Source organism: Bombina bombina, chromosome 6, assembly GCF_027579735.1.
Source record: "Bombina bombina isolate aBomBom1 chromosome 6, aBomBom1.pri, whole genome shotgun sequence".
In the NCBI taxonomy this organism is placed as follows: domain Eukaryota; kingdom Metazoa; phylum Chordata; class Amphibia; order Anura; family Bombinatoridae; genus Bombina; species Bombina bombina.
This window is the reverse complement of record NC_069504.1, coordinates 907,297,321-907,317,927: the sequence shown is the minus strand read 5'-3', so window position 1 is coordinate 907,317,927 and position 20,607 is coordinate 907,297,321. Positions and strand designations below refer to the sequence as shown.

Here is a 20,607-nt window from a genome sequence, read left to right as displayed (position 1 = left end):
TGCATATGAGAGTGTTTTGTTTGAACTGCATGTGAAACTGAGGATGAATTGTATGCAGCAGATTTATATAAAAGGACCCAGATAGTGAAATTAAGGATTCGGCCAATCCACTTTGTTTCAATATTGGGACTTCCCTGATGACCATCGCAGTCTTAGGGTGGCCCATAGCTATCATGGTGAAGGGGAGGGGCATGATGGCGTCCCATACACTGGTATCAAAGTAGCCCTAGATCAATTACTGGGGTTATATTTTATGGCATTCATGCCTTGATTTTAGTTTAATGACTAGTAATTAATAAACATGACCTTCAACTCACCTGAAACTTTTGTCTGTAGTTTTTATTATAGCACTTAAAGTAAAGACTTGGGTTTCTCAATTAGTTAGGCTTACATACTCACAGACAAGGGGTATAAGATGTACTGCTTCCATCTTTCTCTTCCACAGAGGAAATGATGTGGGGGTCTCTTTGAGAACAATGGCTGAAGTAATATAGTTTCTGACTGGCTGTATCATCTGAAGCCTACTTAAAAAAATGTGTAATAACTGTGGGCCAGACTTTTGCTGTGAAACAAAACATAATTCTATTTATATTATGCAAAACTTTACAAGCATATTTTTCCACAAGTATCTTTGTACTATATTAAAGAGAAAGGGTGTGACCCTTGAAAGATTGTAAATATGAAGAGTTTCTAATGCATTAGCCTGGTAAGTGGCATCAACCTTTGATTGTAGACTTTGATGTACCATAAGCACATTGTCTCATTGGCTGTAACTCTGTTGTAGCATGAAGATTTCATTAGATAGCAATTAAAACTTTCACGGCTGGGGGTTTCAATGGGGAGGAAGCACTGTGAAGTGCTCTCCACATCAGATAAGTTAGAAAAAAAAAGAGTTCCATAAGGTGATAAGCAGCACTCACAGAGTGCATATTTGCAGGGCTATTTTCACAAAGGGGACATTTCGTAGCACCATCCAGATATCCGTGACAGGTTATATCATGTGTAAACTGACAGGCTGAGGGTCGTCCCTGTGCCACTGGAAAGCAAGGATCAGTCATTCCCATAAAAAGTGAGGGTTTTTATCAGTAGGTAACAATAAATGTTTTATCAATGTCCAGGCCAGTCTTTTACCACATCAGAAGTAGGACTGTATCATGGTAATACCTTATTCACATGGAGAGAAGAAAAGGGAGGGAGAAGCAGAGAGAAACAAGAGAGAGAGCAGGAAGGAACAAAAGGGAGATACAGAGAGAGAGGGAGCAACAGAGATAGAGGGAGGCGGAGAGAGATGGAGGCAGAGAGAGGGAGATGGAGGCAGATAGAGGTGAGGGAGAAAGAAAGAGGGAGGAAACGAGAGAGAGAACAGAGAGTCTTACAAATGTAAGCTGCACATTCCAGTTAGCAGACTGAAAGCTGTTCAAAGAGACGTTTCTTATGGCACATAGTTTTCATCAGAATAAATTATGTTCCCACCAAAAGTTTCAAAAGGCAACAACTGTGTAGGATAAAACTTTGAACCAGAACACTTTGGTGAGACTGTATCACATTGTAGCATATTGAAATTCCTCTGATTTGTATGCTTTTGTATTTATATAAAAAAAAAATCCTTGTAGATAAAAAGTTAAATGAAGGCGTCCTTGCCTGTCACAAAAAAACTGTATTTAGTGAGGAGAAAATACAGATCTGCATTGCGTGTTGCAATCTCTCAAAAGGTACAATACCATGAATACTGACAAGCAGAAACCATCACAGACCCATTGATGTCACCCAATGACTGTTATTCATTTCTACTTTTTCACTCATTTCTTTCTCATGAAGTGCTTGTGCATGTTAACACTGTATGTTATAAAAGGCTGGCAGAAGGATCATCAAGGCAAGGGTACCGTTTGGTTACAAACTGGAATTTCGACAGTAACATGTTTGTTTTGCTTACCCAATATCACAGATAAACTGGAATTCCCACCCACACCACATTTAATAATAGTCTCTAACACAAGGAAATCTAACTCCACCAAGAGGGCTGAAAAAAATGCCTGGAGTTAAGATTTTCCTAGCATAAGCATAGGCCATTCAATCACATTCAGTCAATTTGATTATTCCTCAAGCAGTGGTAGGTTTGTCATTTTTGAGGTTGAGAGTGGGACTGCCCTGATCTAACACATTTGTTTATTTACTCCTCTGATAGTGAAATCTTTTTTTCTCTGAATTGTAATTCAATCACCACACTCCATCATCTAAGATATGGAGTTTTTAATTCCCACCAGAGTTTAGGGTTCGGAGTACAGTCTTGCAGGGTTTGTGGAATGTAGTGGTACTAGTTTATTACTGGCAGTAATGTCATGTTGGTCCTTATTGACAGGAGAACCTTCTTCATGCTGTAAATCTCCTTCCACTACAGGGAAACCAGTGCCCATATTTTCTGAAGGTTCCTGAGAGTCCAAGCTCCTATGGAAACCATTTACAAGGGGATGGTTCTTTGTGACCCTGTCATCTGTCTTTATTTCTTTAAGAATTGGCACATCCAACTGTTCACTTGAACCATGAGTTTCACAGTCTGTAGCTGCTGGCAGGGACACAGGACTAGGAACTGATGTCTGAGACACAGTCTGTACTATGTTTTGATCTAAACTTAACTCCTCTTCTTCCTCTTCAGATTCCAATCCAGCACAACGGCCGCTTCTCTCCGAGGCAGAGAAGTCTGAATGAACAATCACATCAGCCTCCACTTGGTTATGGCTTGAATTCTTGTGACCTCTTGCAACGTCCAGCTACCAAAACACAAAGAACAATTAGTGTTTTATTTAATCAGTGGTGAAATTACAGATCATTACTAATTAAAAAATGGGAAATAAATCTCTTAACACACATTAGGGAAAGTTAATGAGAAACAGCTGGATTTTGTGTAAATATGAATAAATGTTTAGACTATATATTTCTTAAGTTTGTTGCTGTACTTTTGAATCAAGCTTATAAAGAAAAAGGATAAAAATGCATTATAGGAAAATTGTTTATATTTGAGATTTAGAATAAAAAAGCTTTTTAGAATTAATCTTAGAAAAATTGAGAGGTGTGATTATTGTATATTTAAAAAGAAAGAGGAAAAACATTGACAAATAAAAAAGAAGTTAATCAAACATATGAAACATTTATCATAAATCAGCTCATAAATCCTAAATTGCAATTTGCAAATGTTACCCAGAGACATCATTGAAAAAATCAAATTGTCTATTTTCCTATTTAATTTTTAGAGCATGTTCAAACTGTAAGCTGATAGGATAAAAGGGGTATTCATCTAATCTCTGCCTTTTTGTTATTTTACGTTCTTAATTATAATCTTATGGAAACCGTGGAGAGTTTCTGCACATTTATTTGTAAGTGATTAACTATGTTTGAAACAGGGACCAAACAAATGTCACAATAAATGCCTAAGGATTAGTCCTTATTTGCATACCGTTATAAATACGCACGCATAAATTAGACTGTATATTTAATAACAATGAAAATAATAATACAAAGAGAGAAACTCATTAAAATAAAGATTCATTATCTAGCACAAGTGCATAGCTTCACATATATTAACTACAGTACTTACTTTTATTAAAGTTCTTAACAATAAAAGGGACGTGAATCCCCAATTTTCAATTTAAAACTGATTTTTTTCATTTATAATTTAAAAAACAAAATCCTCTTCAACTTGTAATGACAAATTTACTTTTTTCTCTTTGTATCCTTTGTCGAAAAGCAGGTAGGTTGGCTCAGGAGCATACATGTGTCTGCAGCACTAGCTGATAGCACTTTTGCAAGAATGCAAAGATTTTTAAAACACTGCTGCCATCTTGTGTTCAAAATCATTCTTCCAAACTGCTGCTATATAGTTCTCCAGACACATCCATGCTACCTACCTAGGGATTCTCTTCAACAAAGAATAATGACAGCTAAGTAAATTTGATCATAGAAATAAATAGTACACTTTAAAAAACAAAACAAAAAAAAAAACTGTATCTTCTATCTGAATTATATAATAATTTGGGTTTCACTTCTCCTTTAACCCCTTAACCCAATATGACGTATATATACATCATGTGGTACTTTGCTTATTGTATTGCATGATGTATATTTACGTCCATGCTGCAGGAATCTCAAGCAGACTTCGCTGTAAAGGTACACCCGAGTGCTGGAGTTCCTGAGCTCCAGGCATCTGCCCGCATATGGAACCGAAGGCAGATGACAGATTGTTACAGACGGTGAAACTGTGTGTGTCATTGTCTGTAATTATCATCTGCTGATGCCGGCTGGAGATGTGGGAGGGAAACCGGAGGAGGGTGTGCAGTCCAGCAGCGGAGGAAGGCGGAGGAAGTCCAGCTGCGTAGGACTGCAAAAAAAAAAAAAACTAAAGAGAGAGGGAGGGATGGGGAGCTACACTACAGAAAAAATGTGGGATGGGAGGCCCTAAATAAGATGGGGGTGGGGGATCACTACACTACAGAACATTAAAAACAAAATTAAAAAATTAAAAAATATAAGCAGACAGCTGACAGTACTAAAGATGGCCACAAGAAGTGGGAGGGGGGTTGAAGAGCTATTTGGGGGAGGGTTGAGGAGTAAATATATATATATAGTTTTGACAGGTAAATAAAAAAACAAAAGGCTCTATTTCTGTTTAAATAGAGTAATAGCAAAAATGCTATAATATTCTCTGGTATTTTGGGCACGGGTTAAATGACCCTGTAATGTTGTTTTTCATCTATTATTAATAAATATAACTATAATTACTGTTTATTTTTATTTTTTATCATTATTTTTTTACTTGTTCAACCCCTTTTCTTACTTCAGAATTTAGAATACTTTATCGCCTGCAAGTCAAAATATTGAGTAAATTGCTCTAATGGGCACAGAATGTCAATTTAATGTAAATAACATGCACACCGTTTTCTCTTTGTGGCTATTTTATCAATGGTTTAATGTTACAATGAAAAACTGACTATGAAAGTGCTTTACATGAAAATACATATTTATTAGGATGAGTGCAAACGGTAACACAGGATATGCTCTTATAAGAAAACTATCCAGTAATTACAAGTTGGACAGGTTTTGTAGCGCAAAGAAATATGCTGAACAAATTATTCTAGATGCTATAAAATAGACTGAACTCCCATTATCTGTAGAAAAACACACAAGCACCGCAAGCAAATTGGGAACTATACATTTTTCTTGAGCATGTTGATCTGTAAGAAAAGCTCACAGCATTATTCTAATTTATACAGAGAGCTGATAATTGTAAGAATAAGATGTCTATATACATATGTAATACATGAATATATGCAGCCATTATCCTCAATTGCTCAATAAACTGCACACACTGTGCTCTAGGATAATTGCAGGATATGTAGGAAGTAAAATCTTTGTATATTGTTTAAAGCACAGACTTAAAGGGATTGTCTACACCAGAATTTTTATTGTTTTAAAAGATAGATAATCCCTTTATTACTCATTCCCCAGTTTTGCATAACCAACACAATTATATTAATATATGTTTTACCTCTGTGATAACATTGCATCTAAGCCTCTGCAGACTGGCCCCTTATCTCAGTGCTTTTGACAGACATGCAGTTTAGCCAATCAGTGCAGACTCCTAAATAACTCCACAATGTTATCTATATGACACGCATGAACTAGTACTGTCTAACTTTGAAAAACTTTCAAAATGCTCTGAGCTAAGAGGCGGTTTTCAGTTTGAGCCTACCTAGGTTTAGCTGTTCAAAACTACCACCAAGGGAACAAAGCAAATTTAATGATAAAAGTCAATTGGAAAGTGGTTTAAAATTGCCTGCCCTATCTGAATCATGAAAGTTTAATTTTGACTAGTCCCTTTAAAATATTACTGAGTCCAATATAAATAAGAAACCAACTTTTTATAATATAAGATTTATTTTTTGTTAATTTGCTCCCTTTGTAATGTATGATACAAGACATAAAGCTGGATGAAAAAGAAATAAGACACCAACTTGAGATAACAACATTACAAATATAAAGGGCTAAATGATGGCTATAATCAACTCTGTACTGCTAGATTGCAAGTGTAGCGTTAATTTATTGCGCACCCGCAAACGGGCCATTTTAATTTTCAAAATGTTACCCAATTGCCCCCAAACTTTACTGTGAGGTTGTGTTTAAATAAAATAAAAGAATAGCATCTTTATATATATATATATATATATATATATATATATATATATATATATATATATAAAAACAGCATGAAGCTGTTTTTAGGGGTTAAATGTGGTGAATGTGGGGTGTTAGAAAAAAAACGGCACTGAAAAGTGTCTTTACATAGCGGTCTATGGGAACTGTGTTCCCAGTAAACAAATATGCTTATATACATATATATTTATGTGTTAATATGTGTATAATATATATGTTGTTAGAAAATGCAATATAGAGTATTAGAAAATGCAATATAGTTCATTAGAAAATGCAACTAGCAACCCTTTAATACACTGGGACCGATTTATCAAGGGCCGAATGGCTCGCTGGAAACAGCAGTTATGAAGCAGTGGTCTCAACTGGTCCGCTGCCTCTGAGGCTGCGTACATCAATCCACCCAATCATGTATGATTTGGTTGATTGACACCCCCTGCTAGCAGCCAATTGGCCGCAAATCTTCAGGGGGCGGCAATGCACAAGCAGTTCACTAGAACTGATTGTGCAATGTTAAATGCCGTCAGCGTATGCGATGTCTGGCGGACATGATATGCTACAGCGTATCATGTCCACCAGACTTTGATAAATTGGCCCCTATGTGTTTAACCCCCGCAAAGCATTTAAACACATAGTAGAAGTACCGCTCGGGACCCGCAGAGCACTGCAGACAGCATTGCAATATCGGCTAAAAAACATCTGCAACATAGCCAAAAATTGCCTCCTAAAAATAGGGGCGATTAAAAGGAAAACACAGTTTTTACTGTGTTCAGCATAGTCAGTGCCGAATTGGCTGCCGGAATACCGGGACTTTTCCCAGTGGACCGCTGTCACCGCAGGGCCATATCCTTGGTCAGGGAGGTCACGGAATGAGCCTCGTAAAAAAGCATAGAGCATTTATTCAAGGCTGCCCCAATCCTGATGAGGGTGTGGGAGCCTGTGGCGCAGAAAAGTGGCCGAGGACTTCTCCTAATGAGAGTGCGGAGACCTGGGGGAAAATGGCCCTAGGCAAGGTAAAGGGGGTGAAGGCGGGGCTGGGGTTGGTCTTTAAACATTTCCAGGGCCAGTCTGATTTCCCAGTACAGACCTGAAAATAATTAGCAATATGCATAAAACTACTATACAGGTTCACTCCCAACGCACATACTACGCATGAGCATTGCAAGCAGTGCCACTAACCACTCTGCACCATTTATCATGAAAGCACTGAACACACCAGTGACCATAGCAGCATTAGCTGTGCTGGCAAAAGCTCTCAGTTTAAACTATACTGCAGTGTCACAGAGGGGTGAACCTGAATCTACTTTCAATGCAGAAAGAGAAATCGTCTTGCATTCCCACTTATCTCTTCTCTGGACTGCCTTCATTTTTAATCAGGGAAAGAAAAATAACTGTGCTAGTAAGTTATACATTTTTATTGATATTTTATGCATTTTTAAAAATATGAAAAAACTGTAAAAACTGTGTTTTTGCTCTGCCTATGGCTGCCAGGTCAGGTGATGACCGCTCACACAGAATGGCGATATAAGGTATTAAACCCCTCCCCTCAAGGGGAACCAGGGAACCAAAATGGCAGCACGCATTCTAGAGGGGTATATTATACCCCTCTGTAGCTGGCTAAGTAATATGAGCCACACAGAGGGAGAGCACAGCTAAAAAAAAACTTGAATCAATTTCTCAGTAAAGCAGGTAAGTCAAATAATAGAAATCCCACGGAGCATTGCACGTATCTTATGGGATGGTTGTATGGCTCTTTAAGGGCCAGATGAAAAGTGGCACATTACTTGGCGCTTTCATTCAAGCGCAAACACCGCCAGAGGTAAACGTTTAACGTGCGTGGGTTAATATGCGTATTAAAAGGAGAGCTATCTTTAGGACTTTGGATATCACGACTGTTTTAACGTCTTCTTCCCATAGACTTTAATGGAGTGCACTGATGAATAAAAAAAACTAACACACCAATTGCGCAATAACGCACCACGTAAGACCAAATACACTCAACCCAATGTGAGTTATTCATATTTTAAATTCCAATGTTCTTCACATAGAAGATGTTTTTTAAATATATATTTATATTATTATTCATAAATACAAATTTCTACATATATTTGATGGTATTTTGGTACAGTATATATCTATACCTATAAATAAATGATTATATATAGGTATACATATATATAGGAATATCTATTTATAAATACATATAATAAATTCTGCTATGTGCAGAACATTGGAATGTAAAATATTTACAGTAAATACACAGTATTTTTTCATGTTTTAAGGTATATGAGTGGAAACGAAAGTATATATATATATATATATATATATATATATATATGTGTGTGTATACATGTATGTATATACATACAGTCATGGCCAAAAATATTGGCACCCTGCATTTCTGTCAGATAATGCACCACTTCGCTCAGAAAATTGTTGCAATTACAAATGTATACACACATATACATATAAATATAGTCCTTTGCATTCAAACACCTTGTCATATACTATATACCTTTTAACCCTTATAAAAAATGTATTTATATTTATTTGTATTATATAGTGTATATATGAGTATAACAGTTTATTTTAAGGTATTTATGTTGTGTTTGGTGCACATTTATTTTAGTCCTAACATTTTACGAGAGGTCACACACGAGAAAGCTCAAATTTAGATAGTGCTTGGCTTCTAATTTACTTCTATTATAAATTTTCTATGTTCTCTTGGTATTTTTGTTGAAAAGCTGGGACGTAAGCTGTGTCTACAACACTATATGGTAGCAGTTTTGAAGGAATGTTAACCATTTGCAAAAGCAATAATGGCCACACTGTTTCCTGCCACGTAGTGCTCCAGACAACTATCTAAGTATCTCTTACAAAATAATATCATGGGAACAAAGTAAATTTAATAATAGAAGTAAATTGGAAGCTTTTGTGTCTGAATCACAATAGAATGTTTTTGGGTTTCATATCCCTTTTAAACTTGCTAATGTTTATAAATATAAATGCAACCGATGCGTCATCACCATTAAATAGACCCACAGGAAGGCCGACTGAAACCCACCAACTGCTTCCAAGGAATAAGGATGTCACAGAAAGGTCTCCTCTTTGGTAGCTCTGTTATCAGTGGTATTTATTTTGTATTTGTTTGACTTTATGTATCTTACAATTTAGTAGCACTTTTGTTATCTAATGATCTTTTGCTTTGTGTAGCACTTTTGTTATCTAATGATCCATTGCTTTGTGTAGCACTTTTGTTATCTAATGATCTTTTGCTTTGTGTAGCACTTTTGTTATCTAATGATCCCTTGCTTTGTGTAGCACTTTTGTTATCTAATGATCTCTTGCTTTGTGTAGCACTTTTGTTATCTAATGATCTCTTGCTTTGCGTAGCACTTTTGTTATCTAATGATCCCTTGCTTTGCGTAGCACTTTTGTTATCTAATGATCCCTTGCTTTGTGTAGCACTTTTGTTATCTAATGATCCCTTGCTTTGTGTAGCACTTTTGTTATCTAATGATCCCTTGCTTTGTGTAGCACTTTTGTTATCTAATGATCCCTTGCTTTGTGTAGCACTTTTGTTATCTAATGATCCCTTGCTTTGTGTAGCACTTTTGTTATCTAATGATCCCTTGCTTTGTGTAGCACTTTTGTTATCTAATGATCCCTTGCTTTGTGTAGCACTTTTGTTATCTAATGATCCCTTGCTTTGTGTAGCACTTGTTATCTAATGATCTCTTGCTTTGCGTAGCACTTTTGTTATCTAATGATCTCTTGCTTTGTGTAGCACTTTTGTTATCTAATGATCTCTTGCTTTGTGTAGCACTTTTGTTATCTAATGATCTCTTGCTTTACGTAGCACTTGTTATCTAATGATCTCTTGCTTTACGTAGCACTTTTGTTATCTAATGATCTCTTGCTTTGTGTAGCACTTTTGTTATCTAATGATCCCTTGCTTTGTGTAGCACTTTTGTTATCTAATGATCTCTTGCTTTGTGTAGCACTTTGGTTATCTAATGATCTCTTGCTTTACATAGCACTTTTGTTATCTAATGATCCCTTGCTTTGTGTAGCACTTTTGTTATCTAATGATCCCTTGCTTTGCGTAGCACTTTTGTTATCTAATGATCTCTTGCTTTATGTAGCACTTTTGTTATCTAATAATCTCTTGCTTTGCGTAGCACTTTTGTTATCTAATGATCCCTTGCTTTGTGTAGCACTTTTGTTATCTAATGATCCCTTGCTTTGTGTAGCACTTTTGTTATCTAATGATCCCTTGCTTTGTGTAGCACTTTTGTTATCTAATGATCCCTTGCTTTGTGTAGCACTTTTGTTATCTAATGATCCCTTGCTTTGTGTAGCACTTTTGTTATCTAATGTTCCCTTGCTTTGTGTAGCACTTTTGTTATCTAATGATCCCTTGCTTTGTGTAGCACTTTTGTTATCTAATGATCCCTTGCTTTGTGTAGCACTTTCGTTATCTAATGATCCCTTGCTTTGTGTAGCACTTTTGTTATCTAATGATCCCTTGCTTTGTGTAGCACTTTTGTTATCTAATGAACCCTTGCTTTGTGTAGCACTTTTGTTATCTAATGATCCCTTGCTTTGTGTAGCACTTTTGTTATCTAATGATCCCTTGCTTTTGTGTAGCACTTGTTATCTAATGATCTCTTGCTTTGCGTAGCACTTTTGTTATCTAATGATCTCTTGCTTTGTGTAGCACTTTTGTTATCTAATGATCTCTTGCTTTGTGTAGCACTTTTGTTATCTAATGATCTCTTGCTTTACGTAGCACTTGTTATCTAATGATCTCTTGCTTTACGTAGCACTTTTGTTATCTAATGATCTCTTGCTTTGTGTAGCACTTTTGTTATCTAATGATCCCTTGCTTTGCGTAGCACTTTTGTTACCTAATGATCTCTTGCTTTACATAGCACTTTTGTTATCTAATGATCCCTTGCTTTGTGTAGCACTTTTGTTATCTAATGATCCCTTGCTTTGCGTAGCACTTTTGTTATCTAATGATCTCTTGCTTTATGTAGCACTTTTGTTATCTAATGATCTCTTGCTTTGCGTAGCACTTTTGTTATCTAATGATCCCTTGCTTTGTGTAGCACTTTTGTTATCTAATGATCCCTTGCTTTGTGTAGCACTTTTGTTATCTAATGATCCCTTGCTTTGTGTAGCACTTTTGTTATCTAATGATCCCTTGCTTTGTGTAGCACTTTTGTTATCTAATGATCCCTTGCTTTGTGTAGCACTTTTGTTATCTAATGATCCCTTGCTTTGTGTAGCACTTTTGTTATCTAATGATCCCTTGCTTTGTGTAGCACTTTTGTTATCTAATGATCCCTTGCTTTGTGTAGCACTTTTGTTATCTAATGATCCCTTGCTTTGTGTAGCACTTTCGTTATCTAATGATCTCTTGCTTTGCGTAGCACTTTTGTTATCTAATGATCCCTTGCTTTGTGTAGCACTTTTGTTATCTAATGATCCCTTGCTTTGTGTAGCACTTTTGTTATCTAATGATCCCTTGCTTTGTGTAGCACTTTTGTTATCTAATGATCCCTTGCTTTGTGTAGCACTTTTGTTATCTAATGAACCCTTGCTTTGTGTAGCACTTTTGTTATCTAATGATCCCTTGCTTTGTGTAGCACTTTTGTTATCTAATGATCCCTTGCTTTGTGTAGCACTTTTGTTATCTAATGATCCCTTGCTTTGTGTAGCACTTTTGTTATCTAATGATCCCTTGCTTTGTGTAGCACTTTCGTTATCTAATGATCCCTTGCTTTGTGTAGCACTTTTGTTATCTAATGATCCCTTGCTTTGTGTAGCACTTTTGTTATCTAATGAACCCTTGCTTTGTGTAGCACTTTTGTTATCTAATGATCCCTTGCTTTGTGTAGCACTTTTGTTATCTAATGATCCCTTGCTTTTGTGTAGCACTTGTTATCTAATGATCTCTTGCTTTGCGTAGCACTTTTGTTATCTAATGATCTCTTGCTTTGTGTAGCACTTTTGTTATCTAATGATCTCTTGCTTTGTGTAGCACTTTTGTTATCTAATGATCTCTTGCTTTACGTAGCACTTGTTATCTAATGATCTCTTGCTTTACGTAGCACTTTTGTTATCTAATGATCTCTTGCTTTGTGTAGCACTTTTGTTATCTAATGATCCCTTGCTTTGCGTAGCACTTTTGTTATCTAATGATCTCTTGCTTTGTGTAGCACTTTGGTTACCTAATGATCTCTTGCTTTACGTAGCACTTTTGTTATCTAATGATCCCTTGCTTTGTGTAGCACTTTTGTTATCTAATGATCCCTTGCTTTGCGTAGCACTTTTGTTATCTAATGATCTCTTGCTTTATGTAGCACTTTTACTATCTAATGATCCCTTGCTTTGTGTAGCACTTTTGTTATCTAATGATCTCTTGCTTTGTGTAGCACTTTTGTTATCTAATGATCTGTTGCTTTACGTAGCACTTTTGTTATCTAATGATCTCTTGCTTTACGTAGCACTTTTGTTATCTAATGATCTCTTGCTTTGTGTAGCACTTTTGCTATCTAATAGTCTCTTGCTTTGTGTAGCACTTTTGTTATCTAATGATCTCTTGCTTTGTGTAGCACTTTTGTTATCTAATGATCCATTGCTTTGTGTAGCACTTTTGTTATCTAATGATCTCTTGCTTTGTGTAGCACTTTTGTTTTCTAATGATCTCTTGCTTTGTGTAGCACTTTTGTTATCTAATGATCTCTTGCTTTGAGTAGCACTTTTGTTATCTAATGATCTCTTGCTTTGCATAGCACTTTTGTTATCTAATGATCCCTTGCTTTGTAAGTAGGGGGGGGGGGTTATCCACCAGCGTTAACTGATAAGGACCTATAGCTCCTGATACCAATGGGTCCCTAGTTACCCATAAGAGAAATACTAAAATAGAGTGGTTAGGGTAGGAGCGCCAAAAGGAGGCTAGGTCTAGGTTTGTGTTGGACTCAAATGTCACTAGGGTCCAAAGATGGATTTTAAAAGTTGTATACAGTAAAAGTTATAAAAGTAAAATGTAGATTTGAGAACCTAATAATAGGATGGGATACCTGAGGAATGCGTGTTTATACAAGATTTATTACATTCAAATCACATGAAAAATTAAAAATTAAACATTAAACATGATAGATATAAAATATTAATAATACATAAGACATGGATCCATTTTAACAAATACACATATAGATAAAAATATTAAAAAGCAATCTAAGGGTGTAACTTTTAAAATCCATCTTTGGACCCTAGTGACATTTGAGTCCAACTCAAACCTAGACCTAGCCTCCTTTTGGTGCTCCTACCCTAACCACTCTATTTTAGGATCCCTTGCTTTGTGTAGCACTTTTGTTATCTAATGATCCCCTGCTTTGTGTAGCACTTTTGTTATCTAATGATCTCTTGCTTTACGTAGCACTTTTGTTATCTAATGATCTCTTGCTTTGTGTAGCACTTTTGTTATCTAATGATCTCTTACTTTGCGTAGCACTTTTTTTTATCTAATGATCTCTTGCTTTACGTAGCACTTTTGCTATCTAATGATCTCTTTCTTTGTGTAGCACTTTTGTTATCTAATGATCTCTTGCTTTGTGTAGCACTTTTGTTATCTAATGATCTCTTGCTTTACGTAGCACTTTTGTTATCTAATGATCTCTTGCTTTACGTAGTACTTTTGTTATCTAATGATCTCTTGCTTTGTGTAGCACTTTTGTTATCTAATGATCTCTTGCTTTGTGTAGCACTTTTGTTATCTAATTATCTCTTGCTTTGCGTAGCACTTTTGTTATCTAATGATCTTGTGTGTTGCGTAGCACTTTTGTTATCTAATGATCCCTTGCTTTGTGTAGCACTTTTGTTATCTAATGATCTCTTGCTTTATGTAGCACTTTCATTATCTAATGATCTCTTGCTTTGCGTAGCACTTTTGTTATCTAATGATCTCTTGCTTTATGTAGCACTTTCATTATCTAATGATCTCTTGCTTTGCGTAGCACTTTTGTTATCTAATGATCTCTTGCTTTATGTAGCACTTTCATTATCTAATGATCTCTTGCTTTATGTAGCACTTTCATTATCTAATGATCTCTTGCTTTGCATAGCACTTTTGTTATCTAATGATCTCTTGCTTTATGTAGCACTTTCATTATCTAATGATCTCTTGCTTTGCATAGCACTTTTGTTATCTAATGATCTCTTGCTTTGAGTAGCACTTTTGTTATCTAATGATCTCTTGCTTTTACCGTATTACCTATCTTCTATTACCTTTATGGGCTCGTAGGTAAGTTCCTGCAATGTCATCCTCAGTCCACCAATAGGAAACGGGTTTGTGGAACCATTTGCTGCAGTGGAAGGGTCTCCACTGATTGTTTCAGCATAACTGGTTATATGGTTTGCCCAGTTTTGGGTGATGGATCCATTCCAAGAAGGCTACAGGACAAAGGACAATGGGAAAGTTGGAAATCATTCTGTGACCTACACTCTGAGAAATAGTATAACACATTAAATAAGGCAATGGTAAATTTAATTTTATGCATTGCACAGAATGTGAGTACAAACCTTTAGCTTTAACTGGTTCTTATCCTCTGATTGGGTGGCTGTGACATGTCCCCCTATTAAATCAGTGACTTCTGGCACCGGCAGTGTGGGAATGTCCTCATGGCGAAGAGGCATAAGGGTCTCCAGTTCATGGGAATCTTGGCAGTGAGATTGTGAACAAGATCCCTGTCTGGCCCTCTGATATGAAGAGGGGCCCCTGTTAGAACGTGACCCCAAATCTGCTCCAACTTCCCTGCATAAAGGTAAATTAAAATCTTTTTAGACAGAGCGAAGCAAAGCAAACAGGTACCACAATCTATCCACTGCAAAACTTCTACCTACTAAAGACAATAATATTTCTGTTAGTTGCCAACATATATGATTTATATGCTAACCTAGGTGAAAAAGTGTTTCAATCAACACATACAATTGATTATTTAAAGGGATGTTAAAGTCAAATTTGAGCAGTTCAATAATTCATTTTAAATTTGACCAGGAAGATTTTTGCAATATATTTTCATTAATTAAGCTAACACACATTAAGACGCTCACTCGCTACAAGCATGCACATCATATAAGAATCCAGGATCAGAATATAGCACATGCATATGCAAATATTAGATGCATGGTCACACTGCTTACCAGTATATGCAAGGGGAGCCACGTGCACAAGAATAAGAACGTGTGATATAACTTTTCCATGAAACATTTTTGCAAACCAAAGTACATGGCAAAAATGCTTGTAATACATTTGCAAATGCTATATTGATCATTTCAAATTTGACTTTTATGGCTGTCTAATTATTTGTGTATATTCATCTTGAATTTCTTGTCCTGCTTCTTTGTAAAGCATGAAACATAATTAAAAGAAAAGAAAGAAAAATGGTTAGATTGTCCAAAAAGTTGTGCTTCTTTTCTTTAAAATTGTCATATAAGATATCAAATTGCTGAAGGATCTGACTGGTTGAGAAAATATCAATAGAGAAAATACTATTAACATTATGTATGCTTATTAAGAAAAAGTGTTAGAGTATAAACTATAAGTACTTATATACCTATAAAACATTGCTTAGGAACCAATTTGAAGAGCTATGTAAACAGTGAAATGCCTAGCTTGTAAACTGAGGAAGGGAGTGGCCTCAAACATACAAGTCTGGCCAGAATTTAGAGAAGCTGGGATTTTACCTAATTTAAGTGCAAGTATCATTTAAAAAAAAAAAAAAAAAAAAGAAACAATAGATTGCTTTAGTGTAAATAATTGTTATATTGTAATACAAATGCAATATATATACACACACACTACGAAGATTATATTCTCCTGCTCTGGTTGTGGACAGCTGAGCGTGAGTTCTGTTTTATGTAATAATTTCCATTCTTAAAGTGATGGTAAATTTTTACTATATAAATATTGAAATATTAATCTTTGAGAACTTATAACTTAATTCACCTATATATTTATTTATAATCGTTATTCATAAATGTAATAAATTATTATTTTACTTTCAGTGTGTTACCGCTCCTTGCTCCTCCCCTGCCATTACTTACGTTTAGAATCTTCATCCCGGCGATAGTTTAGAACAACCCCTCCCCGCGTCAGAGCATTGACATGCCAATTTTCTTGTCTTGCTCTGCGCATGCGTTACATTTATGTATGCAATATATTGTATCCAATGTATCATATACTTTGTATTCAGTCTAAGCGTAGCTATCGCTAGAGAGAGCATAACAACGGAGAAACCAATTTTTTATCCTCAGTACAATGTTTCCAATCTCCACAAATAAATGTTGTGCATGCGCATAATTAGAAATTAGAGCACTCTCAGCCAGCAATACAAGAGTTAGGGCACGCGCATATGTATTGAAGGGCGTGTTAGCTAAGAGGAGTGTCGCCGATTGTCCTGAGGTGTCAGTGGTTGTAAAAAAAACATGACCGGAGTAAATCAATGGCGGCCGTGTTACGGGAGGAGGATAGAAATAATAAAATACGAGTTTCAATAATAAATAAGTTGATTAATAGAGCAAATTTGATAAAATCATGAATTAAAGTCACATTATTTTTGGAGTTCATAAAAAACGATCTTTCAAGGTAGGCATAGTTTACCATCACTTTAATTATGTTGGTTGTAATTATGTCTAGTTAACTGTGTTTTATGTAATTAGGTCTAGCTGTACTGAAAAAAAAACAACAATGCCTAATAAAATTTATGTAACAGTTCAAAAGCAAATCGTGACTTTTAAGACAATTTTTTTTCAGTGCTGCTATAGTTTTAAAATCAAGCATTCTGTTTTATTCTAGTATTTGAATAGGCAAGCACTTTTCCTCAGACTGGCAATTACTGCAAATATAATAGAAATCCTTTACTAATTTTGAGCCGGTAATGTGTGAAAAGTGATATGTTTAGCATAATAGATACAGGAGAATCTTTAGCCAAATCTACAGTCAAAACTACTTTTTTTCCCCTGCGTTTTAAAGGGACAGTCTAGTCCAAAAAAAACTTTCATGATTCAGATAGGGCATGTAATTTTAAACAAATTTCCAATTTACTTTTATCACCAATTTTTCTTTGTTCTCTTGGTATTCTTAGTTGAAAGCTTAACTTAGGAGGTTCATATGCTAATTTCTTAGACCTTGAAGAATGCATTTTAACAGGTTTTTCACCACTAGAGGGTGTTAGTTCATGTTTTTTATATAGATAACACTGTGCTCATGCACGTGAAGTTACCTGGGAGCCATCACTGATTGGCTAAACTGCAAGTCTTTCAAAAGAACAAATAAAGGGGCAGTCTGCAGAGGCTTAGATACAAGATAATCACAGAGGTAAAATATATATATATATATAACTGTGTTGGTTATGCAAAACTAGGGAATGGGTAAACAAGGGATTATCTATCTTTTAAAACAATAACAATTCTGGTGTAGACTGTCCCTTTAATTATCTATTGAGCCTAGCATGGAGAATAAACCTAAGTTCCATCTGGTCACTGCTCTTATCATCTGAATTCTTTTTGGGTGTCTGTACTTGCAAAAACCCCAGGGTAAGCATACTTTTTTGTAAGGGTGGGGGTAACACACTTCTTATGCTGGAAAAGAACTGTTAACTATGATGTAATAGAAGGCCAAAATTGAAGTTATGGTATTTTATTTACCAAGGGACAGATTGCAAGTGGAGCACTAAATATCGCTTTTGCTAATGTGCGCTGGTATTACAAGTGGACAGCAATGCTAACGCAATGCGTTATATATATATTACACATAATAACACATACATATATATGTATGTAAGCATATACATATATATTTACTGGGAACACACAGTTCCCATAGACCGCAATGTAAAGGCCCTTTTCAGCTGGCGATATAAGCCCCCAAAAACTGCTAAGTGCAGTTTTTTGTTTCTTTTTAAAAATAATTCTACATTTTAAAAATAAAAAAAAACACTTGATGTAGCCATTTGATGTGGCCACCAATCAGGAAGTGTTACCCATGTGCTGAACCAAAAATGGCCCAGCTCCTAAGCTTACATTCCTTCTTTTCAAATAAAGATACCAAGAGAACGAAGCACATTTTAAAATATGAGTAAATTAGAAAGTTGCTTAAAATTGCATGCTCTATCTGAATTATGAAAGGAAAAAAAATTGGGTTTCATATCCCTAAATTCCCAATACACTATTCTACATAAAAAGATAACTGCTGCAGTAGAAGTCATATTCCCAATGACCTAAAAATAACAGTCCTCAAGTTTCAGAACACACTGTAAATAAACCAGAACATGACACATTAATAGAATCTAAATATAAAATTAAAATGTTCCATTACTGAATTTTTTATGTCACTTGCATGTTGTTAATTATGCAGAAGAAATGAAAGCCTAATGATTCATCTCTGTAGCATACTACCGGATTGGCTGTAGCTAGGCAACAAAAAGACCAGGGGCTTCAGCCCAGGGATACATTCGCTGATTATTTCTAAAACCTCTTAGCCCAGTTACCAATCCTGCCTCAAACAAAACTCAGGACTACTCCAACCCCTGTGAACTATTGTAAAAGTAGGAAACCATCACCCACCAGTTCAGGGCACAACGATCAGTAATTGGACATTCCTCTATCTGACACAAGAATTTTCAAAACTTTGGGAAAGCACTGATAGAAATGGTAGGTAGGTACAGAGGTTTATAGAACAGGTAAATGTATTGATCATTTATTCTGATTCATTAGTTTAAGCAGCTTGCCTTTAATGGCTCGATGATCTAAATAATACTCGCCAGTCCTTCTATTTCCCTGGTGGAATGATCTAAAGCCACTTTTTACCCTGAAAATAGGGTATCTAAGTAAGGGGCATATACTGAATTTTCATACGGGAAGGAGATGCATACATTACTTAAGTGAACAATAAAAATCGTAATTTAAAAAAACATATAAAATGAATTGAACCATTCACACGAAAATACTCAGGAAAATATTGTATTGTTCACAAAAAATCATATTTTCTCAAAAACATAAAATTTGTATTTAAAGGAATAAATCATATTAAATATGCACAGCGGAAATTGTAATTTAACATTTCTGCCCTACAGATCTCACTGTTTTTTCTTGCAGATTAAAAGATGATGAGGTTGTGACAAAATATGCAGAATACTTAGAACCCTAAAAGAAAAACACATACATACAAAAACAGAGGCAATTGTAAGATGCTATATGCAGAAAGCAGCACAGTGTGACTTGTTCTTGATGCAGGATTTAATTTTTAAAGTGCACTCACTGCTAACTTCGCTCTACCCAGCGATGTTTCCCTTCCCAGCGAGCTCCATTACTTATATAGGAGACATCTCACCACTCACAGGGACTGCCCCTGTGAGGGTCGGTGAGAAAAACCACATCTGATCTGGTGAAGTTTAGATGATCTGGTCCTTAGTGCGGTGGGGGATTCATTAATATTGGGGTATCACATTTTAATAAGCAGCTTGTTTGTTTCTAGGCCCAGAAGCTTGGCTACTGCACACAGAACGGAGAAGGTGTTTGACTTCTCTGTCTCACTTTTTCTTCATTCACTTGCAGCCACTTCCATTAATGAAGGTGTTTACCTTTTTAAAAATGGCAGAAGCCTTTCTAAGGTTACTGCTGGAACTGCCTACTTGATTTTTAAAGGGACATTCTGGTTCAAAAATGACATGTTATAATTTGTTTGAATAAAACACATAGGTAAAGTGAACTGCAATCTTGATGCTTAAAGGGGCATTCTGATATAAAAATAATGTGCTCAAATTTGTAGAGTCGAGTAGAGCATGTCTTTATAACATTATTAACCTTAGGTTACAATGTACTGAAACCCTGTCAATGAGTTGAACACATATGTAACATCCTGTTTAGGAGTCACAATCATTATAGCTCCTAAACTAAACGTAATACGTAGCCATCAATCACTAGTGGATTTCTTCTTGAGAGCTGCAATGCTAGTAGCTCCTAAACAGGTATATACCTAGATATTTAAAGGGACAGTATACACCAATTTTCAGATAACTGCATGTAATAGACACTACTATAATATGCACATATACTGATATAAAGCTGCATGCTTGGGGAGGAGTTAGCTACCGAACTGTGAAGTCGCATCACGCATCTGGAAGGAGCACCATTTCTTAACCTATTATTTGGAATTGGAAGTTAATTAGAGACTTTTTGGTCTTGTCTTTAACCCTATTAATTTTACCTAACTATCGTGTTACTCATTTTCTTAAATAGTAGAACATGATAAGAATATAATTGTATCATATAAATATAAGTCTATAAATGGCTACCGGCTTCTATCAACGCCTCAAAAGTGCACTGTGATCTTAG

At 35.7% G+C, this 20,607-nt stretch overlaps 1 protein-coding gene across 2 annotated transcripts in view; it reads right to left on the bottom strand.

Moving 5' to 3' along the window:
• Positions 1 to 557: 557 nt before the first annotated feature.
• Positions 558 to 20,607, bottom strand: part of IGDCC4 (immunoglobulin superfamily DCC subclass member 4) — a 149,079-nt gene continuing 129,029 nt past the window's right edge. For both annotated transcript variants that reach the window (XM_053718539.1, XM_053718540.1), the window contains exons 18-20: positions 14,794 to 15,025; positions 14,500 to 14,664; positions 558 to 2,768 (exon numbers count right to left, since the gene is read on the bottom strand). In XM_053718539.1, coding sequence (XP_053574514.1) covers positions 2,268 to 2,768; positions 14,500 to 14,664; positions 14,794 to 15,025 — 898 coding nt within the window. In that variant the 3' untranslated portion in view covers positions 558 to 2,267. The remainder of the gene's footprint in view (positions 2,769 to 14,499; positions 14,665 to 14,793; positions 15,026 to 20,607) is intronic.